This window comes from Bos mutus, chromosome 2, assembly GCF_027580195.1.
Source record: "Bos mutus isolate GX-2022 chromosome 2, NWIPB_WYAK_1.1, whole genome shotgun sequence".
Taxonomy (NCBI): Eukaryota; Metazoa; Chordata; class Mammalia; order Artiodactyla; family Bovidae; genus Bos; species Bos mutus.
Window position 1 is genome coordinate 134819501 of NC_091618.1, and position 25155 is coordinate 134844655.

Below are 25155 nucleotides of genomic sequence, written 5' to 3' on the forward strand. Positions count from 1 at the left end.
CCTGGTGGGCTGCCCTCTATGGGGTTGCACAGAGTCGGACACGACTGAAGCGACTTAGCAGCAGCAGCAGCCCTGTTTACACAGTGCTTATATAAAATGAACTGGCCTTTCTTTTATCTGAATCTTCAGTCTCTCATAATGTCCTGCTTCTTCTATTGCACATGAGGATTACTGTAAAATCAGGATTCTTAATCTCTTTAGAGGGGAATGAGTAGCCCTCGTTTTATTGTTAAAACAGTCCAGCTAGGAATCTATGTGGAAAAAAAGATATCGAAGTCTGGAGTTTACTTTCATAGGAGACGGCAAAATAGGTAATTTATTCTACCTTTAAAGAAAACCAAATTAATCAAATTTTGTTTAATTCCAATTCAGGAAACTTTCTGCTTATTAGATTTTACTAATGCCATTCAGAATATTAATCCACTTTTCTATGTTAAACTGAAGTCAGGTAAGTCCCATTTTACCTAAAGATTGCATCATTTTACTAATAGTTGATATTACTGTATTTTGGAATGTCTGGAAAACATGCATAAGTTAGAGCAGGTATATTGTTTTTAAGAAAGAAAGGATAAAGTTTAAAATTGTTTTGAATCCCTGTAGAAACAAAAATGTTCCAGTAAATCACAGAGACTTCTGGTATGCAACCTACACACTATACAGTGTATCTGAAAAGACAGAAAATGAAGAGAAGATGAGTGATAATGCTAGTGCCAGTTCTGGCAGTGATCAAGGGCTGTCCAGCAGGCAGCACACCATGGTGTCCTTCCTGAAACCCGTCCTCAAGCAGATCATAATGGCTGGCAAGTCAATGCAGCTGCTGAAGAACCTGCAGTGCACGGAGAGCACCACGTGCCCGGCCACAGCCAGAGGTACCCCCTTAGTGGTGGGGCAGCAGCTCCCTCTTCATATTTGCTGTCCTGAGATACGTCATTATTTTGCACTTTGGAAATGATCAAAGCCTTTTATTTTCATGAAAATTATCATCGTGATCAAATTAATAGATCATGCTGGTCTTGGCTAAAAACAGATTGTCCTCATTGGAGACTTTGAGCATGGTGTTTGAAGGCAGTGATGATATGTTCCATATGCATCTTCCTTATTCTTGTTGCTTTAGGACTGGTCCTTTATAGTAATTCTCTGGCATTTCTTAATGTAGTGCAGCATTTGGCATCTGAGGACATGAACTCTGGCAGATAGGAATTTGTTGGTGAGCAGTTCAGACTTGACCATAGATTTTAAGGAAATCTTGATATACATTTTTATATTATATAAAATTTATATTATATATGGTCTTTTTTGAGCAATGTAATTTAAGCAGTATACTGAAGGTTTTATCATCTGACTAAAAAGGCTCTGAGAGGCATAGGTGTGACCTTACTTGTTTTGTTTGTAAATCACCTTAATGCTATGTTAATTATTTTGAATTATTTTATGTCTACTTTAATATTTTTTCAGTTTGTGGACTATTTCCTTTCTTAGTAATAAAACAAAGAACTTGACAGGGCCACTGTTGGAAGTGTTTTCCCAGTGAATTGTGACTCCTGTTAGTGTTATCATAGTGCTGTCTAGTATGGTGGCAATCCTGTTTGGTCTGTTATTCTGTTCAGAAAAAAACAAGCTTGTATTTTGAATGTTTGACCATGAACTTTGCAGTTGTCTAACAGAGGGTATAAAAATGTTTAGTTGTACTAAAGGTACTATACTGTAAGAGTAACATAACAAAACAGGGATAGACATTCACAGGCTGAAGGAAAAATACCAGGCTATATTTATATAAAGTTTACTTAATAATTCTTATAGTTCCTTATTTACTAAAACATAGTTCACCTTACACATTTTTGTTTCAGATGCAGAAAGAAAAAGTCTGTACACGCTCTTTTTGGAGTCTGTACAGTCTCGTCTTCGACACGGAGAAGACTTCACTGCACAGGCCCTCACTGAGCAGCAGGCCACCAGAGAGACCCTGATAAAGATGCAGTCCATTGCCGAGAGGCATCTTGAGTTGGATGACGTTCACGATCCACTGCTGGCAATTAATTTTGCAAGGTGTGATACATACCTGCTGGATTTTTGATGTTTGAAATGGCAGAATCTGTTTATTTCTGCCAGGTAGGGCTTTCTAGCCTTTAAAATAGAAACCTTTATTCTCTCCTTTCTAATGAATGAAATACAAGAATATATTGTGTTTACTTGTTTCAAATACATAATTTGGCATCCTTGTTATTTGTCAAAGTCCATAGACTGTCCTGTGCCTTGAGCCCATGGGCAGCGCCACCACTCATATAGAAGATGCTCGTAGAAGTTGCTGTCCTGGGACATGCTGAGTCAGACCCTCCCTGTGTATCTTGGCACTTTAGAAAGTGTTTTTAGGTACTTAGCCTGAGGCAATAAGTTGTTAATGAGTGTGAGTATGAAGTCACTCAGTCGTGTCTGACTCTTTGCGACCCCGTGGACTGTAGCCCGCCAGGCTCCTCTGTCCATGGGATTCTCCAACCAAGAATACTGGAGTGGGTTGCCATTTCCTTCTCCAGGGGATCTTCCCAACCCAGGGATCGAAGCCGGTCTCCTGCATTGCAGGCAGACGCTTTATCCTCTGAGCCACCAGGGAAGCCTTAAGTTGTTAATACCCACACAGTAAATACCCTGTTTATTGGCTAGTGGCCATCGTTCACTGTCTTCAGCCTAATGGCTAGAAAGGCCTCCTCTGTACTTGATCTTTTAGGGCAAAAGCAACGTGTGAAGGACTATTTCACACAAAGAATATTTTGAGGAAAAAGATTTCTATTTCTATAATAATTGGCATTTTTAAGACTAAAGATAAAAATGGGACTCAAGTTTTGATTAAAGAGAATTCTGTTGAATGTATAGACAAGGTGTGGTGTATTAAAAAGAATGAAATTTTGCAATTTGCAGCAGCATTAGATAGAGGGTATTATACTTTAGTGAAACAAGTAAGGGAAAGACAAATAATATATGATATCACTTATATGGGAAATCTGAAAAATACAACAAACTGATGAAATAACAAGAAACAGACTCATAGATATAAAGAACAAAATATTGGTTACCAGTGGAGAGTTGGGTGGGGGAGGTGCTACATAGGAGCAGGGCATTAAGAGGCATAAACTACTATGTATAACATAAATAAGCTACAAAGATATAGTGGACAGCACAGGCAATATGTTGATATTTTATAATAGCTATAAATGGAATATCACCTTTAAAAATTGTGAATTGCTGTGTTGTACACCTGAAACATATTAATAAAATATTCTAAATCAACTATACCTCCATTGAAAGGAAAAAAGGAACTGAGTGTTTTGTTTTTTAAAGAGAGAATTCTGTTGACAGCAGCTCTTAAAAAGAAGACTCATGTTTTTATATTCAAGGTTGTATTTGGAACAGAGTGACTTTCATGAGAAGTTTGCTGGTGGAGACGTATGTGTGGATAGATCATCAGAATCTGTGACTTGCCAGACTTTTGAATTAACGCTGAGATCTTGCCTCTATCCCCATATTGACAAACAATATCTAGATTGCTGTGGAAACCTCATGCGAACTCTAAAAAAAGATTATAGGTATGAGGAATGGTTAAGTTTGGGAAGTAGCTGGTAGTTTTTTATACTTGAAAAACAGTTGAAATAATTTTTTAAACCTAGATTTCAAACTAATTTTTGTTAGAATAGGGAATGGATATGCACTGAACACTTTTGAGATGATCGATTAATCATCAGTGTTTTATTAACTTTATGTGAAATTTGTTTCTGAGAATTTATCCCAAATGAACACAGAAAAAGCTTGTTACACAAAAAGGCTTGTCACAATATTTGCTATCAGAGGGGAAAACATGAAATTGCTTAATAATGGATAATTTGTGTTTTAAATTATGGCATATCCATATTAAAATATGGCATATTCATCTCCATGTATGAACTTTGTAAAGTTCATGTAAATTACACTTATATAGAGTTTTAAATAATGTAAAATTTCTTAAATTGTAAAAAAATCCAGGATGTATAAAATGGTAAGAACTTTTTTTTTTTTTTTTAATGCATAGATTAAAAAGACTGGGGAACAAATGCCCTGAATATTAACAGTGGAAATTCATCATGATTTGGATTAACCTTTTTTGTAACACTTTAGTAAGTTTCCCAGATTTTTTTAGTTACAGGAAAATAACATACCTCTCTGATTATTAAAAGTAAGCTATATGCTGTTTTATTATTTTTGAAAGTATTTAAAATGTTTTAGTATTTCTGATTTTAGTAAATGTAGTATGTAAACCTGTTTCACTAAAAATGATGTACAAAACCTGGTACTGGTCTAGAATCCTATTTTATGAGCCTAAGGTCTTTCTGTGACTTTTCTATTCTTTCAGGCTGGTTGAATACTTGCAGGCCATGAGGAATTTCTTCTTAATGGAAGGGGGAGATACCATGTATGACTTCTACACGTCAATTTTTGATAAAATAAGGGAAAGGGAAACCTGGCAGAATGTGTCTTTTCTTAATGTCCAGCTCCAAGAAGCAGTAGGACAACGTTATCCTGAAGACAGTTCACGGTAAAATATGGGAGGCACCTTTTCTTTTAAATGCTATAAAATAACCCATGTGCCCCAAACTCTTCTATGACTTCTTTATGCTATCTTATTTTATCCACGCACCGATCCCTGTGAGTTCTATTAATGTTATTTTGCACATTAGAAAACCGAGGCAGCAGCCACTTCCCAGCTGAGTGAGAGGAGATGTGAGATGGGAGCATGTGGCCTCTCAGGATCTGATGGCCTTGCTCACGTGGCCGGGGTCTACGCTGCCCGCCTTCCTGCCCCATGGTTCTTCCTCTCCAGCCAGCTGTACCAGCATTCATGGTGGTGTCACAGGCGGTTTTCTGAGAGAGTGAGAGCAGGGCCTTTGGCACCGCCAGGGCCTGAACTCCAGGCCTCACAGACCCTCACTTCCACCACAGACCAAGTCAGAGTCCACCCGAGTTAGGAGGGGAAGAGAGATTTTACTTCTCTTCATGGGCAGGGTTGCCTGTTTTCAGAGAGTTGTACTGGCTTTTCCTTAGTCGGGGAGCTCACCTTCCCTCCTCCTTGTCCCTCCTCCTGCCTGCTGATCCACTTGGCCTGGGTGGTGCCAGTAGATTACTTAGATGGCAGAGGCTCATCTTCCATCCCATTTGGTAGTCCTTTTTCCCATTCTGTGTCCGTCCTTGGCTGCATTTCTTGGCACCCTTGTTGGCCCTTGAAAAGTTATAATGATGATAATTAACATTTGTTTCATGCCACTTAGAACATTGTTTTCCCCGCAGCCATACCAGATTCTACTTCTAAGTAGTACATAAAATAATTCCTTTTATTTTTATGTGATGTATTACCTTTGATTTTTGCACAAAAGCAGAATTTTCATCAAAAACTTTGGTTAGTAAAAGCAGGGTAACTGCTAGATTCTTTTCGTAGTAAAAAATTAATGCCCAGTAATCCCCAGAGGGGGCCAGGGAAAGTTAAGGTTATATTTTCCACTACCAATAGAAACTCGTGAATTTTGTTATTTTTAGAATGCTTCAGTCTATTACAGTTATTCCTGTTTCTTGGTTTGACTGTCCCATTTTTACCCAAAGGGAACTCCTTCACTTGACCCTAGTAATCTTGGAGAGCATCCTTGCTTTTAGGACTGGATACCTGGGCTTGTCCTGTGCACTTCCTGCCCCAGGCAGTACACCTCCCCTAGGAGCACCCGTCCTGTCTCTTCTGTGACTTTAAAGGCCCTTGCTCAGTGTCCCAGAGTGTTCGTCTGTTCTGGATTATCAATACTTCTGGACTCACTCGGTGGTTGGAGCTAGGAAATATGTAGAAAAAGGAAAATGAATCATATGCTCATATTGATCTTTCCAATATTTATTAAAGATTACAAGATTTCACTTCTTTGATTTTCTTCTGTATCTTTCTCCTTGAGTGATTACCAACACGTTAATATAAATACTTACTGGATTTATTCTATAATAAATCATAGTAGTTCCAAAGTAACAATAGCAGCAACAAACCCGCTGAGACTTTAGAACATGCTTGTGACTTTATTCTCTTCTTTGTACTTTCAAGTCATCAGAATCCTGTCTTTCAAGATCACTTGGACTAATTCTCCATGTGATTATAGCACTGATACAAGGTTGGGTTCATTTGTTTTATTTTTTACTTTTAGGAATTGCCTTGTTTTTGTTTTTCTAGATTTAATTGTATAAAACAGCTCTGTTTTTTTAAGTTAAGATCATTAATGCAAAGGCACTTTTAGTCCGGCTGCTAGTGCACACAGTCTCAGCCCCCGAACCACCAGGGAAGTCCCTAGAAAGGCTGTATTTTTTTCTGACTCCCACCAACATAGCTTTCACCACAACCTCACTAACAGAATATGTTGTCAGACTTTGGGATTTTTGCTAGTCTGATGACGAAAAATGATGTCTCAATATAGTTTTAATTTACATTTTTCTTAGTCATCTTTTCATATGTGTATTTTTGCCTTTGTTTTAAAGTGAACTATCCATATCTTTTGCCACTGTTTCTGTCAGTATCAAGTTATTTATTGGTCTTTATCCTCTTTGTTTTTAGAAGCTCTCTCTTTTTGTTTGGCTGTGCTGTCAGGCTTGTGGGATCTTAGTTCCCTGACCAGGGATTGAGCTTATGCCTCCTGCAGTGGAATGCAGAGTCCCAGCTACGAGACCTCTAGGGAATTCCTTAGAAGCTCTTTCTGTAGGTTTCCCAGGTTGACATTTGTCCTTTTGTTCTGCTTATGGTGTAACAGTTTCTTTTTGGCCCTGCAGTCCTTTTTTAGTGTGTGTATTATAGTGTATTTACCAGGTATCAGTCTTTTCTCTTACTACTTTTGGACTTTGAGTCATAATTAAGAAAGTTTTACTCTTTCCTAGTTACAAAGAAATTCCACCCAGGTTTTCTTTTAATGCTTTAATGGATTTTTTTTTTTTTTAACATTTAGATGTTGATCCATTTAGAGTTTACTCAGCTAAAAAACATGAGAAATAGATCCAGTTTTATCTTTTTCCAGATGACTGGTTGCCATTGCTTATTTCTTTTTGAAAAAAATTATTTTCCCTATTTGTTTGATTACCCCTTTGTCATTAAATTTTCATATACACTCATTATATACATTGTGTCTCTAGATTTTTCATCCTGTTTCACTGTTCTTTTATTCACATTGCTAGTAGCATTCTGTTTTAGCAATAAGGTTTTCTTGGCTGTTCTTGTTTATTTATTTTTCCAAATGTATTTTATCATTTTGTCTAGTTCTACCCAGAAAAATGAAAGCAAAAACTTAGTGGTATTTTTATTGAGTTTCTCTTTCATAGATTTAACTCAAGACAGATGAGCCGTCACTTTGGGACCCCTTCTCCTGTGGCTCCCATGTGCTCTAGGTGCCTGTCTGTGCCCTCAAGCTTCCTAAGTCTGAACCCATGAGTTCCCTCGCTTCCAGGCTCCCCTGCCCTGCTCACACCTCTCCCATGTCATTGGTGTTCCACCTGCAACTTCCCTGTGGGTCCTTTGACCTCCACCCACCCTTGGTATAGCTTTTTGCTCCCCTGCCTTGGGCATCTTCATTCCATGTTTATGGCTTCAGCAACCCCTAATGACCTGCAAATCTGTATTTTTGGCCCAGGCGTCTGCACAACCAGCACTTCATGACTTCACTCGAATGTCATGTTTACATCATTGAGCTCATCGTTTTCTGAGCCCTTTGTTTCTCCTTGATGGACACTGCTGTTCATCCCAGTGCCCATGAGGCTCACCTTAGATTCCTTCCTCTCTGCCAGCCTTCACACACCCGTAGTCCCTCAGTTCTGCCTCCTGGCTAATATTCCCCATCTCAGTGCTCACTCCAGTACTCCCTGCCACCTCCTTACCAGCTGTCTCAGAGTCTCTCCCTTCCATTTGGCCCTTTAGGGCCACTCAGAACATGAGTCACCCCACTGCCACTCATGCTGAGGCTCCTCTGTGCCTCAGAGCAGGTAGGCTGAGCTTTTCATGAGGGAGAAAACTTTTCATTGTTCGGCTCCCCACCTTGTTTCTTATACACACAAAGGTACAGACATATTGTGTACTTTCTCCACCATACTCTCCAGAGATTTGGAAATTCAGAGATTTCCAATTCAGGAATATTTCTGGTTTCCTTGAGAACTATATCCTCTCCCCCAGGAGCCTTCACGTTTTTCTGTACTCCCCAGTTACTTAAGTTACCTGCTGTCCCGTGGGCATGGCCAGCAGTGATCTGCCCATCTGGCTTGGTGCAGCACCCTATGTCTGCTTGGTGACAAGAGGGTGACTGAGCATTTGTTCTGGGCTCTGAGCCTCTGGAAGAAGGGGAGGGATTGATTTCTTTATCACCTGCTTGTACAGCACTTGACAGATAAGGTATTCAGTAGGTGACTACTAAGTACTCAGTGGATGCACATGTGTACTAAAAAATTCTAACTAGCTTGTGACATGGAATGAATTGGCTAAACTCATAAATCACACACTGCCCTTTATATTTCTGGTTGAAGCCTTACAGTTAATCTTTTGTGGGCTGCTTACTGGCATTGTCAGAGGTGCTTTGTAATCGTGGGAGAGTCATGTCATTGCTCAGTCCACTGACAGAACTGTTCTAAGGACAAGTGCCTGGCTCAGGGACGTTTCCATGCCCTACGGTAGCTGCATTTTATTGAGAGTTACACTCAGGCTTATTAGGAAAGAGTGGATAAAGCAGTCTGTGACACCTTTGCTTTAGAAGCAGACTCCATGCTTGCTCACACACTGCCTGTGTGCTCTCCAGGGTGAGGAGAACAGTGCCCCTCCCCAAGACAGACACACACTCACACCACCCTCAGCAGAGGGTCTGTCTCCTGAGCCTGTTGCTGAACTCTGCCAGGTTTAAGCACATGGCAGGTTAACCTTCCCTGACTTCATCTTTTTTCCTAAGTAGGTTTACTCTATCTCGTTTTTTATAGTTAAACTCATTATTTTAAAATTTTGCCCCCTTTCCCTAATTCTAAACCCTGATTTCTATTCTGCAACATATGCTTAGAAAATATACTTTTATTGGAATATTTGTGTTTCTTTTATGAAATATCTTGTTGTAATATATAAATTAAATTAAAATGCTAAATAGCTAAAACTGATATCTCTTTATCTAGTCTATCTATATCTTTTGAGAATGTTGACACAGCTAAGAAGAAACTCCCTGTTCATATCTTAGATGGTCTGACGCTGAGCTATAAGGTATGTGCTGATATTCTTTGTAAGAACATTTTCTGTTAAAATTAAGTCATACAAGTAACAGGTTACTTTCTGTTCTGAGTCTAAACAGTGAAAATTCTGTTTTTGCTTTCATAGGTCCCATGGCCTGTGGACATTGTTATAAGTTTGGAATGTCAAAAAATTTATAATCAGGTGTTCCTTCTCTTACTGCAAATAAAATGGGCAAAATATAGCCTGGATGTTTTATTATTTGGTGGTAAGATTTGTTTTCAGCAGATAAATTATAATTTAATTTTAGCTCTCTTTCAGAGAGGTTGGTGGTCTTAGGTCATTTTTTATATATACACAGGTACCAGAATGACATAAATTTATGGCATTACATAATAGTTTTACAGACATCAGAATTAACTTCTTGAATCAGTACAGTTAATCTGAAATACCATAACTAAATTGCGAATTTAACCAGAATTTAACTAGAAATAAAATTTTGGGGTCGTATGAAAAAAATTTTAATGACAAGTTAATGGGACTTTGTTTTTACATTTTGATGACATTGATAATCAGAGTGATACAGCAACTTTTATTGCTTCACCTTCCAGATAGGGAAGGTAGTGTCCCTGCTGTGCATCCAGACAAGTGCTCTTCACAGGGCCAGTGATGACACCATCACAAGTCCTAGGGCAGTAGTGCAGGTGAGGTCTAAGCAGATGCTCTTCCCACCCCTCTCCTCTTTGTTCCTTTACAGAACTACCTAATCCTGCTGACAGATCACAACGTAAAGAAGGAGTTTTAGGTAACCCAGACACAGCTGCTCATTTTGGCCCACAGAAGGAGCCAGTAAGACTGCAGGTTCATCGTATGTTCCTCTTAAGAGTGAAGCTCATGCACTTTGTGAACAGCTTACACAACTACATCATGACCAGGGTTTGTGTCTGTCCATCCGTTTAGTTCTATCACCGTATGTACATATGTTCATGGAGAATTGCTTGTAATATATATATAAATACAAAGAAGCGTGCAGAATACTTACAGGCTGTAAATGTGAAGATACCAGATACTAAAAACTTGATCATAAAATAACATGGCAGCAGGTTAAGTGTTTGCTTTTCTTTCCTTTTTTTAAACATGCCAGAGCACATGTATCCAGAGACTGCTCTTTCTCTTGTCTAGTGACCCCTTGGAACGACACACCCAGAGCTCCTCTTTTGGAATTGCCATCAGAACTTGCCACGTATTCCTTTAAATTTCACCAGTGGTAACAGGGCTATCCCTGGAAAATGGCTTCAATTTTTAGTAATGGAAGCCTAAAAAAAAATCTGTCAGGCTAGTATGGAGTATAAGAGGGAAAATGCAGCCAGATTATGTAATTTTTTCTTAAATATAAGAAGTAACTCGTAGAGTAAATAGCTTTTCTTACACATATTAAAACCAGTTCTAGAGGAAGTTCTGAAGAGAAAAATCAGATATTTGAACAGTGGCAGTGTTATTAGAGGATAATATTCACTTGGGGTTTAAAATGGTTGCTAAAAAAATTTGTAGTCACTCTGGTAGATAGGTTCTAGAGCCCACTTGTGTGTGGATGAAGTGTGCCTTTGAAGCCTTTGTTTTAAACATGGTCCACATGGCAGAGGTGCCCTCTGTTTTCTGTACACTAGTGACCTTCAGAGGGCAACCTTAATCTCTTAATTGTTGAGTCTTTTTTCTCAATTTTTTATTTTGAAGTTTAGATGATTCAGAGTGTCGTGCCAATCTCTGCTGTATAGCAAAGTGACTCAGTTCTGCATATATATGCATTCTTTTTTTTAAGCCCTTAATTGTTGAGGGTAAATGGTAAGAGATTGTTTTTGTTTTGTTTTGTTTTCTACTTAAAGTACAGTTATGCTCCTTTTAAAGGACCATTGTGTAAGTAGTGGAATTTATTGAAACATATAAATTCAGTTTACCTGATGCTTTTAAAAAATCAGTGCGTTTTCTATACAGTTTTCTATACTTGTCCCTCTGTGCAGGAGCAATCTGTTAGTCCAGAGTGAGGCATTCCCTCCCTGTGCAAGTGAATGTAGAAGAAGTTGGTAAAAAAGTTTTGTGTATTGTATACAAATTCTCACAGAAAAGATATGCTGATTAAATTTGTCATCTTTCTCTTTGAAGATTCTTCACAGTACAGGGCTGGAGTTTCAACATCAAGTTGAAGAAGCCAAGGATTTAGATCAGTTGATTAAAATTCACTATAGATACTTATCAACCATCCATGATCGATGTCTGCTGAGAGAAAAGGTACATGAACTTGGCCATTGAGGCAGGAATGAAGCCAGCCAAGGGAAATTGTCTGTGATCTTTGGAGTTTTATGCTTAGTAAGCTTCTGATATGCAGAATATTTTTTTAAGGAAGCACCAGATCCAGTGAGATTATAAATATGTGCCATATTACCAGAAATTAGATCTAAAAGAAACAGTTGACATTTTTTTGTGACAGTCTATACTCACTCAGCACTGTGCTTGAATTCAATTAGAAAATTTTATCTGCTGGTAGTACTTTTTGTTCAGGAGTGTGTCCAGTTTGATGTGAATATATGGGATTAGGTCATCATGCAGCCATTGGAATGACATGCCCCGTTCACTGGTGAATTTAAACACCTGTCTCAGGAAATGGTAGCTTACTGGCTCTGCTGGTCAGATTGCGCTGCTGATGTACCTTTACATGGTGCATGGGTACAGCCCAATTCCAACTGTGTTGTGTTCAGAGCCTAGCACCCTTCCTTATACTTTGCTGTTGTTGTTGTTCAGTCATTAAGCTGTGTCTGACTCTTTGCAACCCCACAGACTGTAGCACGCCAGGCTCCTCTGTCCTCCACTGTCTCCCAGAGTATGCTCAAATTTGTGTCTGTTCAGTCAGTGATGCCATCTAACATTTCTCGTCCTCTGCTATTCCCTTGGCCTTAGACTTGGAAGGCAGTTATTGCATTAATGAACTTTTTCTGTGACATTTAAATTAGGTAAAAGTGTTGGTGTCGGTGTTCAAACATGGTCACCAGGTTTGTGTTCTTCCATGGCTTTCTCTCCAGGTCAGCTTTGTGAAGGAAGCCATCATGAAGGTGTTGAACTTGGCTCTCATGTTTGCAGAGGGGTGGCAGGCTGGCCTGGGGGCATGGCAGTAAGTATGCGGCTTGTGGAGCTCTGTGCTGTGACCATTTCAGTTTTGCTTTTAGCTGACTTCATTCTGGCAGTCTTGTTTTTTCATCGTGACAACATACCACATACACTTACAATTATGGAAAGAATTGAAAATTATCTAGTCTAAAGAATAGACAGCATCAAAAATCATGCAATTAATTTGTGGCTGGTGAAACAGTAAGAAAAATCTGAAGTCTTGATTAGCAGAAGCAATTATCTTTAAATTACATTCCTGTTGTATAGCAGTGTTAGTTGCTCAGTTGTGTCTGAATCTTTGCGACCCCATGGGCTGGAGCCTGGCAGGCTCTTCTGTCCATGGGGTTCTCCAGGCAAGAACACTGGAGTGGGTTGTCATTTCCTTCTCCATACTGTTGTATAAGTTTGCTAAGTTTTTGTTATGGTTGCCTCCAGATAATACACAGAAGTGGGTGGCAGGGTGGTGGAGGGGAAGCATAACAGACCCTGGAGTCCATTACTCCACTTCAGCAGATGACAGTGACACCCAGTTTTGTTTTATGTTTACTGCTCACTCCCACACACTCAGTTATTTTAAACCAAATTCGGGACATTATGCTAGACTTCAGTTCAAAATCGTATTTTAGAGACCTCTAGAAGAATGATTGTACATTTTACTGTTAGGGTGTTTATTATTCACGCCTATCACATAGAAAGTCAGAGGACACTTGAAAACCCAGGAGCTCTTTCTTCCTATCCAGAATACCATCTTCTACTGTTACCTTGAAAGTGTAGCTCAACAGCTTGTCCTTCTCTTGTTTATAAAATTAATGTTATGCTGCTGGTATTACTTGCCTGAAATAAAAGTGTTAAGTCTGGTTGACTAGACTGTTAAGAGTTAATAGTTTATAGTTAGTTGATATTAGTAAGGAACTGAAAGTTCATTATAGCACTAATCTAAAACCCTAGTTACGACCAACCTAGACAGCATATTAAAAAGCAGAGACATTCCTTTGCCAACAAAAGTCCATCTAGTCAAGGCTATGGTTTTCTGAGTAGTCATGTATGAATGTGAGAGTTGGACTATAAAGAAAGCTGAGCACTGAAGAATTGATGCTTTTGAACTGTGGTGTTGGAAAAGACTCTTGAGAGTCCCTTGGACTGCAGGGAGATCCAACCAGTCCATCCTAAAGGAGATCAGTCCTGGGTGTTCACTGGAAGGACTGATGTTGAAGCTGAAATTCCAATACTTTGGCCACCTGATGCGAAGATCTGACTCATTTGAAAAGACCCTGATGCTGGGAAAGACTGAGGGTAGGAGGAAAAGGGGACGACAGAGGATGAGATGGTTGGATGGCATCACGTACTCAATCAACATGGGTTTGAGTGGACACTGGGAGTTGGTGATGGACAGGGAGGCCTGGCGTGCTGCAGTTCATGGGGTCACAAAGAGTCAGACACAACGGAGCGACTGAACTGAACTGAAAATCCTAACCTATAGGGCTTTATCAAAATGCTCTCAATGAAGAAACTCCGATGGTAGGTTAAATCCCTAATTGCCGGGGTGAAAACAGGAGTCTTATTGTAAAGCAACTGTTGCTTTACTGTTGCTGCTTCCAGTGTGTGAAGGAGACTTCTCCTTCCATGTCACTGTCAGATGGAGGAGAAGGTAATAATACTGCTGTGCACACATGGCTAAAATAGAACTGTTTCTTCAACAAGTAAATTGTAAGAAAAAAAGCAGGACGTGAGGAGGACTTAAGCATATTAACTATCACAGTTTGTGGACATTAATTGATCCTGAGTCACATTTAAAGCAAAAAAGTGAAAAAATTTTAAAGATAGGTATAATTTGAACAGTATTATTTCATGATATTTTTTAAATCATTAAGAATTTTTAAACATGTGGTATTGTGGCTACGGATTTAAAGGAGTCTTTGTGTTTAGTGTGATACTGAAATATTTACGCCTGAAATGCTGTGATGTCAACTTTGCTTCTGAAGATGTGGGGCTGGGGGGAGGGGTGACTGCTGAAGCTGGATGTGGGTGTTTGCTATTGCCTGTATTAACAAGTTTTTAGTAATTTTTAAAAATAAACTTTTTATATCTTTTAATGTGCTATTTATTTCAAAAGAAGGTATGCGTTTGAAAAGTAAAAATATAGAATTGTGCAGTAGAAAAGGGAGGGACTTCCGTGGGAGTCCAGTGGTTAAGACTCCACTACAGGGGGCCCAGGTTCAATCCCATGTCAGGGAACTAAGATCTCCTAAGCCCTGTGGCCAAAAAAGGGGACTGTCCCCAGTGACCCTCACTCTGGAACTCAGCAGCATGCTGGAGCAGAAGTTTTGTGTCCTAATGACACTGCCCTTCAGACTCTTTGAAAGTTTGGCAGATTTTATATTTTATTTTAGAATCTTTATTTTATTATTTTATTTTATTTTAGAATCTTTAGACTTAGGAATCTAAATAAATTAAACTGAAGCACATTTGTAATTACCCCAAAGGTATTTTATAGCCTGCTTAGTAACTCCTTATATGCTTACTTAAATTGAAATTTACTCTTTCCTAGGATGGAATCTATAGAGAAAATGGAGTCTGATTTTAAAAACTGCCATATGTTTCTTGTAACCATTTTAAACAAAGCTGTCTGTAGAGGATCCTTTCCCCATTGTGAGTATTATGTTAAAATATTATTGCTTTTATATTTTCCGGTAACTCAGTCTGTTACTGTTTTGTTACTGATCTCATGAAGATTTAGAATTTTTCACTACTTCAAACCTGGAAAGTCCCTCAGCAGTTGATTTCCAAGTAAGTGGTGTAAGTGAATCAGATGTAAAATATTGAGACTGAAGATACTGCTTTCTGGTATATCATGTGTAACACCAATGGATTTCTAAAACCATAAGTAAACCAGATGGCAAAATCGGTTTCAGTCACATTTCACTATCATGCATAGCTTTTGTAACTATTCCTTTCAAAAAATAGGGTTTGGAGGTCAGTTTGCTTTGTTTTTTGTTTGTTTGTTTTTTTAAGCAATTTTAAAACTCCCAAGGCTGACTCTTAAACAAAGAAATGCAAGCCTGACTGTTCAAAACAGCAGGAAGCAAACAGGTCTGTGTGGCGAGTCACAGGGAGAAAAGAGCTGTATGTTTATAGACACAAAGGACAAAGTAGTATTTCTTGCACAGCTTTTTTGGGAAAAGTATGCTGGGCTAATTTTTTCCCTATTTCTGTATATTCAGATTGTGGTATGCTCATTAAGAGTAGGTGAACATTTTTAAAAACACTGTTAGAGTAACAAGACAGAACACTGGGAATAAACAAAAACATATCAAAAAGTTGTTAATGCAAAGACATCTAAGTAAATTAAGTTCTGCTATGAGATGAGCCTTTCAGCGCTAACCTGCCGTACCCACAGAGCAGGTACGTGGGGCAGTGACTGACCAGAGGCACATAGACTGCCAGAACAGAGAAACCCATTGTTGGTGTAGCAGGCTGGAATCCGAGATGCCCGCACAGAGAGCCAGTCTTCCCCGCTCCCAGCTTACCCTGTACGTAGTGATGTGGAAGCTGGGGGCCAGCAGGGCTGGAAGACAATTCTAATCTCACAGATCCCTAATTTCCTGTGTTGAGTTGACTCTTCTACAATGAAGAGGCTTTCATCTGTTATGCAGGTATATAAAAACTAATGTTGTAAACCCCCACTGCCACCTCTCAGCCTCCCGCATTTATACCCTTGGCCCAGAAAAGTACTGTGTTAAAAATGTGTTAAAGGAAACAGATTCCATTCATAGTTTAGAACAGAGTGTTGTGTTATGAAGTAAGTCCAGGTTTTATGATATTTCAAAAAATGTGATTTGTTCAGTGTAAAACCCAGATTTTTCTTTGTTGTTTTCAAAACTAAAATGTTATGAAATAGAAGTAAATCATAGTTTTTCAATTTGCATTTAATAAATGAAGATTATTATCTTTAGTATATGTTAAAGATAATTAGTATTTTCATTAAAAATAGAAAATGTCTAATACTTTTTGAGACATTGGTTAAAGCTTATTCAGCCATTGTCATTTAAATCTGTCTTGTTAACCTATTTTTATTCTTCCCACAGTGGAATCTCTAGCACTATCACTCATGGCTGGCATGGAACAAAGTTAAATATCTTCAGTGTAGTAAATACCTCAGATTTAATCTTTATACATATACATTTCCACCATACGGAGCTAAGAAATGGGACTCTTATTTTGGTTTATTTTTAAACTGTTGTCTACTGTCTAAACAAGTGGGTTTTATGTGTATTCTCTTGGGATTATTGGTTGGTATATAGAGTTATATGTATAAAACTTTATCAATGCAAAGTGAATACAGTCTGTTTACACTTATATTTCCTACTGTAAGCAATAGCTTTATGGTATTGGTACCTTTAAATGTAAAATATATCATTTTTGAAAATATAGTTAAGATTTAAAATAAAGCACTTTATTCCCCCTTTTGCTTAGTCACAGAAGTTTTTTATAGTTTTACATACTATTTTCCCTAAAGGTTGTCGTAGATTTGGCAGTTGAAAAATGTATTTTTATATGCTTGGAAAGTTCCAGGATAGAAAACAATTTCAACCAATGTCAATAAATGTAAAGCCAGCTGTGGTACAAAAATCCTATTATATGGCCTTCGTGAGCTAACCATAATTGATTAAAACTATATTTACTGTTCAGTGTTCCCACATTTTCTTTGTAGAGTTGTATTTCTCTAGCAGTTATGACTCAGCACTATATTTACTACTTATTTTTTGAAAACAGCTATTTTTGGGGCTCCAAAAATCACTGCAGATGGTGATTACAGCCATGAAATTAAAAGACGCTTACTTCTTGGAAGGAAAGTTATGACCAACCTAGATAGCATATTCAAAAGCAGAGACATTACTTTGCCAACAAAGGTCCATCTAGTCAAGGCTATGGTTTTTCCAGTGGTCATGTATGGATGTGAGAGTTGGACTGTGAAGAAAGCTGAGCACCGAAGAATTGATGCTTTTGAACTGTGGTGTTGGAGAAGACTCTTAAGAGTCCCCTGGACTGCAAGGAGATCCAACCAGTCTATTCTAAAGGAGATCAGTCCTGAGTGTTCTTTGGAAGGATTGATGCTGAAGCTGAAACTCCAATACTTTGGCTACCTCATGCGAAGAGTTGACTCATTGGAAAAGACTCTGATGCTGGGGGTGGGGGTGGGGTGGGCATAGGAGGAGAAGGGGACGACAGAGGATGAGATGGCTTCATGGCATCACCAACTCAATGGACAGGAGTTTGAGTGAGCTCCAGGAGTTGGTGATGGATAGGGGGGCCTGGCATGCTGAAATTCATGGGGTTGCAAAGAGTCAGACACGACTAAGCAACTGAACTGAACTGAAGTCCAAATAGCCTCAGAGCTGAGCATCAGGGGCTCCTACCCTGTACACAATTTCAGTTGTTTTACAGCATGCAAACTCAGCCAACCAGAGGTCCTGGAAACTAGCCCAGGTCTCAGACTTTACTCTGAAGTCTTGGAAACAGTTTGCTGAGGAGGCCTTCAAATGCCAGCAATGAGTAAGTTATTACTTTCAGGTCTCAAGAAAAGACTGCAGTGCAACCTAACAACTGTAAAATGTGAGAAGTATTTCTTAATCTGGTCCTACAAGTCACAACTGTGGAAATTGATGGAAGCGCATGCTCATATAAAGCAGTTATGATGGAGTCAAGGCCCAAACAATAATGGCCTGGCTGTTTTGGTAAAGTTCTTTATGCATAGCAAAAATCATCATGTCAAACATACCAAAACATAACTTCTTTCATAAACTGACTTAAATTTATTGTCTGTGTCACTAAACCTGAAATAGAAGATACATTTATTCGTAGGATACTTAGGAAATGTTTTCACTTTAAAAAATGAGTATTTAGAATTTGTTGTTGCCACAGACTGGTTTTATACTATATTTGTTCTTTTCATTTGTTCTCATGACTTTAGAGTTTCCAAGGAAAGATTAGCAGAGTTTAAATTGAGGGAAGGATAGACTTTACAAACCGTCACCAATTTCTTTGGAAAGTAGCCTCCAAAGTACAGAGCACCCAGTGAAAAGGGAAAGGGAGATGGACTGGCCAGAGAGAAAAGCTGTCCCAGCTGGTTGTCCCGTGTTGGGCTGAGAGAATTGGCTTCTGTTCCCCATCTCCATCAGTCATTTGTTGCATGACCCTAGGGCAAGCATAATCTCTACAGCTGAGGCCACCCAAGGAGCAACATTGAAGCTGTCTGCTGGAACTGCATCAGTGCATCAGCTACACTCATCTGGTGATTCTTGAGTTGTGTGGGAAAGTTAATGCTTTGATGTACATTAAACTACCTTCTATATGTGGAATTTGATGGGATCTCTTTTAATTTTTCTGCTGGTTCTGTTTGGACCTTTAATCTTACAGTTTTCCAGTTGAGCATGTTAGGAGCTTGGAAGTCACTATTCATCTTTTGCAGGAACCAGAACCAGGCTAAGGGAACTTAAATTATAATTGATAAATCACTAGAGGCTCAATGTGGATGAAACTCTTAGTTAAAAGACTCCAGGAGATCTGGATATAAGGGATGAGGCACACTTCTGTGAGTTTTAAGACCACTGCCAGTTTCTCACAGTGAAGATCAGAGAGAAGTCCTCTTGTGCTTCTGCCATGTGGAAGGGAACAGTGTCCATTTCATAATATGCCCAGAGGATTATAGTCAACTCCAGCTCCTTCTAGCCTTCATGTGTCACCTGTGTGTGTGTGTGTGTGTGTGTGTAGGAGCAGAGAGAAGAGATAACCAAGAAGTACTCGGAAAGGTCATAGCACAGGGGCACAGACTGACTGCAAGAATAACAGGCATACTACAAAATGCTTTTCTTCCCCTACACCCAGTACCTCATAGCACAGGGGCACAGACTCACTACAAGAATAAGAATCATACTACAAAATGCTTTCCTTCCCCTACACCCAATACCTCTGCCACACCAGTAGGGCTCCTGTGTAACTGAGGAACACAATAAATTGCAACAACTGTGTGCTAAAACCTTATTTAGCAATAAATCTAAGGAAACCTGACTACAACAGGACACAAAAATCAGAACACCAGAGGAAGTTTTAGCCTCTGGCATCTACAGCTCTAGTAAACAGTAAAAGTCTTAAGTGTCACCCAGATAAATTTAAAATGTTACACATTTCCTTTTACCCAACACATTATGTCTAGCTTCTATCAAAATTACAAAGCATGCTGAAAAAAACAACAGTTTGAAGAGAGCAAGCATCTGAACTGGATTCAGAATCGTCAGAGATTAATATGCTAAGGGCTATTAATCAACTAAGATTAATAAGCTAAGGGCTCAGACTTACCTGTTGGTTCAATAGTCAAGAATCCACCTGACAACACAGGGAACACATGTTTCATCCCTGGTCTAGGAAGATCCCACATGCCGCAGGGCAACAAAGTCTGTGTGCCACAACCCCTGACGCCTGAGCGCTGCAACTAGAGAGTAGCCCTAGCTTGCCACAACTAGAGAAGGCCTGTGTGCAGCAACAAAGACCCAAGGCAACCAAAACAAGATTTTCAAAATATGCTAAGGGCTCTAATGGAAAAGGTGGATACCACAGATAGGCAGTTTATAAATAGACTTTAAGGATCATAGCCTTGTCCTGCTGAAGGAACTTGCAAAACTCACTGAGGCTATGCCATGTAGGGCCACCCATCATGGACTGGACAGGGTGGAGAGTTCTGACAAAACGTGGTCCCCTGGAGAGGGAATGGCAAACTGCTACAGCATTCTTGCCTCAAGAACCCGATGAACAGTATGAAAAGGCAGAATGTTATGACGCCAGAAGATGAACTTCCCCAGGTCAGAAGGTGTCAGATATACTACTAGGAAAGAGTGGAGGGCAATTACTAATAGCTCCAGAAAGAATGAAGAGGCTAGGCCAAAGTGGAAACAGTGCTCAGTTGTCAATGTGTCTGTCAGTAAAAGAAAAGTCCAATGCTGTAAAGAACAGTATTACATAGGAACCTGGAATGTTAGGTCCACGAATGAGGGTAAATTGGATGTTGTCAAACAGGAGATGGCAAGAATGAAATCCACATTTTAGGAATTAGTGAACTAAAATGGACAGGAATGGGCAAACAATTCAGATGACTATTATATCTACTTCTGTGGGCAAGAATTTTAGGAGAAATGGAGTAGCCCTCATAGTCAATAAAAGAGTTCAAAATGCAGTGCTTGAGTGCAAGCACTTCTCATAAAAGACAGATTGATCTCAGTTCATTTCCAGGGCAAACCATTCACAATAATCCAAGACTATGCCCCAACCACTAATGCTGAAGAAGCTGAAATTGACCAGTTCTATGAAGATGTACAAGACCTAGAACTAACACCCAAAAAAGGATGTCCTTTCTTGGTGATTGGAATGCAAAAGTCGGAACTCAAGATATACCTTCAGTAACAGACAAGTTGGGCCTTGGGGTACAAAGTGAAGCAGGGCAAAGGTTAACAAAGTTTTGCCAAGAAGACACACTGGTCATAGCAAACACCCTCTTCCAACAACACAAGAGACGACTCTACACATGGACATCACCAGATGGTCAATACCTAATCAGATTGATTATATTTGCAGCTGAAGATGGAGAAGCTCTATACAGTCAGCAAAAAGAAGACCTGGAGCTGACTGTGGCTCAAACCATCAGCTCCTTATTGAAAAATTCAGGTTTAAATTGAAGAAAGTAGGAAAAACCACTAACCTGTTCATGTATGACCTAAATAAAATCTCTTAGGATTATACAGTGGAGTTGATGAATAGATTGAAGGAATGAGATCTGGTATACAGAGTGCCTGAAGTACTATAGGCGGAGGTTCATAATGTTGTATAGGAGGCAGTGACCAAAACCATTCCAAAGAAAAAAATGCAAAAAGTAAAAATGGCTGTCTGAGGAGGCTTTACAAATAGCTGAGAAAAGAAGTAAAAATCAAGAGAGAAACGGAAAGATATAGCCAACTGAATGCAGTTTGAGAGATTGGCAAGGAGAGATAAGGAGGCCATCTTAAACGAAAAATGCAAAGAAATAGAGGAAAACAATAGAATGGGAAAGACTAGAGATCACTTCAAGAAAATTGGAGATATCAAGGGAGCATGTCATGCAAGGATGGACATGGTAAAGGCAGAGATGGTAAGAAGCTGACAGAAACAGAAGAGATTAAGAAGAGGTGACAAGAATACACAGCAGAACTATTCAAAAGGTCTTAATGACCCAGATAACCATGGTGTGGTCACTTGCCTAGAGCAAGCAAGTATTCTGAAGTGTGAAGTCAAGTGGGCCTTAGGAAGCATCACTACAAACAAAGCTAGTTTCCAATCCCAAAGAATGGCAATGCCAAAAAATGTTCAAACTACTGTACAATTGTGCTCATTTAACGTGCTAGCAGCTTTATGCTCAAAATTCTTCTAGCTAGACTTCAGCAGCATTTCAGTCAAGAACGTCCAGGTGTACCAACTGCGTTTAGAAAAGGCAGAGATCCAATTTCCAACATTTGCTGTATCACAGAAAAAGCAAGGGAATTCCAGGAAAATACCGATTTCTGCTGCATTGACTATTATAAGCCTTCGTGTGGATCACAACAAACTAAATTCTTAAAGAGATGGAAATACCAGACCACTTTGCCTTCGTGGGTATCACAGCAAACTGAAAAATTCTTAAAAAGATGGGAATAGCAGACTGCCTCACTGGCTTCCTGAGAAACCTGTATGCAGATCAGGTCAGTTCAGTTCAGTCACTCAGTTGTGTCTGACTTTTTGTGACCCCATGGACTGCAGCATGCCAGGCCTCTCCTGTCCATCACCAACTCCTCAAACTCATGTCCATTGAATTGGTGATGCCATCCAACCATCTCATCTTCTGTCATCACCTTCTCCTCCCGCCTTCAATCTTTCCCAGCATCAGGGTCGTTTCATATGAGTCAGCTCTTTGCATCAGGTGGCCAAAGTATTGGAGTTTCAGCTTCAGCACCAGTCCTTCCAATGAATATTCAGGACTGATTTCCTTTAGGATGGACTGGTTGGATCTCCTTGCTGTCCAAGGGACGCTCAAGAGTGTTCTCCAACACCACAGTTCAAAAGCATCAATTCTTCAGCACTCAGCTTTCTTTATAGTCCAGCTTTCAGATCCATACATGAGTACTGGAAAAACCATAGCCTTGACTAGATGCACCTTGTTGGCAAAGTAATGTCTCTGCTTTTTAATAAGCTGTCTAGGTTGGTCATATCTTTTCTTCCAAGGAGCAAGCATCTTTTAATTTCATGGCTGAAGTCACCATCTGCAGTGATTTTGGAGCCCCCCAAAATAAAGTCTGCCACTGTTTCCACTGTTTCCCCATCCATTTGCCATAAAGTGATGGGACTGGATGCCATGATCTTCATTTTTTTTTTTTTTTAGCATAGCATTTTTTAATTGAAGGATAATTGTGGCAACTTTTTTATTCTCCACTTTCATCAAGAGGCTCTTTAGTTCTTCACTTTCTGCCATAAGGGTGCTGTCATCTGTATATCTGAGGTTATTGATATTTCTCCTGGCAATCTTGATTCCAGCTCGTGCTTCATCCAGTCCAGTGTTTCTCATGATGTACTCTGCATATAAGTTAAATAAGCAGGGTGACAGTGTACAGCATTGATGTATTCCTCTCCTGATTTGGAACCAGTCTGTTATTCCATGTCCAGTTCTAACTGTTGCTTCTTGACCTGCATACAGATTTCTCAGGAGGCAGGTCAGGTGGTCTGATATTCCCATCTCTTGAAGAATTTTCCAGTTTGTTGTGAGCCACACAGTCAAAGGCTTTGGCATAGTCAATAAAGCAGAAGTAGATGTTTTTCTGGAACTCTCTTGCTTTTTTGATGATCCGATAGATGTTGGCAATTTGATCTCTGGTTCCTCTGTCTTTTCTAAATCCAGTTTGAACATCTGGAAGTTCTCAGTTCACATACTGTTGAAGCCTCACTTGGAGAATTTTGAGCATTACTTTGCTAGCTTGTGAGGTGACTAAACTTGTCCAGTAGTTTACATTCTTTGGCACTGCCCTTCTTTGGGATTGGAATGAAATCTGACCTTTTCCAGTCCTGTGGCCACTGCTGAGTTTTCCAAATTTGCTGGCATATTGAGTGCAGCACTTTAACATTATATTTTAATATTTGCAGTACTCAGCTGGAATTCCATCACCTCCACTAGTTTTGTTCATAGTGATGCTTCCTAAGGCTCACTTGACTTCTATTCCAAGATGTCTGGCTCTAGGTGAGTGATCACACCATCATGATTATCTGGGTCATTAAGTCTTTTTTGGATAGTTCTGTGTATACTTGCCACCTTTTCTTAACATCTTTTGCTTCTGTTAGGTCCATACCATTTCTGTCCTTTATTGTGCCCATCTTTGCATAAAATGTTCCCTTGGTATCTCTAATTTTCTTGAAGAGATCTCTAGTCTTTCCCATTCTAATGTTTTCCTCTTTTTCTTTGCATTGATCACTGAGGAAGGCTGTCTTATCTCTTCTTGCTATTCTTTGGAACTCTGCATTCAGGTGGGTATTTCTTTGCTTTTCTCCTTTGCCATCTGCTTCTCTTTCCATAGCTGTTTTTAAGGCCTCCTCAGACAACCAGTTTGCCTTTTTGCATTTCTTTTTCTTGGGAATGGTCTTGATCCCTGTTTCCTGTACAATGTCACGAACCTCCATCCATAGTTCTTCAGGCACTCTATCAGATCTAATCCCTTGAATCTATTTGTCACTTCCACTGTATAATCTTAAGGGATTTGATTTATGTCATACCTGAATGGTCTAGTGATTTTCCTTACTTCAATTTAAGGCTGAATTTGTCAATGAGGAGTTCATGATCTGAGCCACAGTCAGCTTCCAGTCTTTTTTTTTTTTTTTTGCTTACTGTATAGAACTTCTCCATCTTTGGCAAAGAATATAATCAATCTGATTTTGGTGTTGACCATCTGGTGATGTTCATGTGTAGAGTCTTCTCTTGTGTTGTTGGAACAGGGTCAAGAAGCAACAATTAGAACCAGATATGGAACAATGGACTGGTTCAAAATTAGGAAATGAGTATGACAAGGCTCTATATTGTCACCCTGCTTATTTAACTTATATGCAGAGTACATCATGCAAAATGCCAGGTTGGATGAATCACAAGCTGGAATCAAGATTGCCAAGAGAAATAATTTCAGATATGCATATAATATCACTCTAATGGCAGAAAGCAAAGAGAAACTGGAACTTCTTGATGAGAATGAATGAAGAAAGTGAAAATCTGGCTTCAAACTCCACATTCAGAAAACTAAGATCATGGCATCTGGTTCTATCACTTCATGGCAAATAGAAAGGAAAAAAGTGGAAGCAGGGACAGATTTTCTTTTCTTGGGCTCCAAAATCACTGCAGAGAGTGACTGTCGCCATGAAATTGAAAGGCACTTGCTCAAATTAAAAAACACTTGCTCCTTAGAAGAAAAGCTATAACAAACCTAGACAGCATATTAAAAAGCAGAGATATCACTTTGCCAACAAAGGTCTGTATAATCAAATCTATGGTTTTTCCTGTAGTATGTATGTGAGAGTTGGACCATAAAGAAGGCTGAGTGCCAAGGAATTGATGCTTTGAATTGTCATGCTGGAGAAGACTCTTGAGAGTCCCTTGGACAGCAAGGAGATCAAACCAGTCTATCCTAAAGGAAATCAACCTTGAATACTCATTGGAAGGACTGATGCTAAAGCTA

At 39.3% G+C, this 25155-nt stretch overlaps 1 protein-coding gene across 1 annotated transcript in view; it reads left to right on the top strand.

Annotated features, from left to right (window-relative positions):
- Positions 1-18741, top strand: part of TUBGCP5 (tubulin gamma complex component 5) — a 52422-nt gene extending 33681 nt beyond the window's left edge. Inside the window, exons 13-23 of the mRNA XM_005888581.2 lie at positions 601-869; positions 1848-2046; positions 3390-3578; positions 4379-4561; positions 9178-9262; positions 9377-9497; positions 9987-10165; positions 11390-11515; positions 12304-12392; positions 14937-15037; positions 16474-18741. Of these exons, the coding sequence (XP_005888643.2) occupies positions 601-869; positions 1848-2046; positions 3390-3578; positions 4379-4561; positions 9178-9262; positions 9377-9497; positions 9987-10165; positions 11390-11515; positions 12304-12392; positions 14937-15037; positions 16474-16520 (1588 nt within the window). The 3' untranslated portion in view covers positions 16521-18741. The remainder of the gene's footprint in view (positions 1-600; positions 870-1847; positions 2047-3389; positions 3579-4378; positions 4562-9177; positions 9263-9376; positions 9498-9986; positions 10166-11389; positions 11516-12303; positions 12393-14936; positions 15038-16473) is intronic.
- Positions 18742-25155: the final 6414 nt, after the last annotated feature.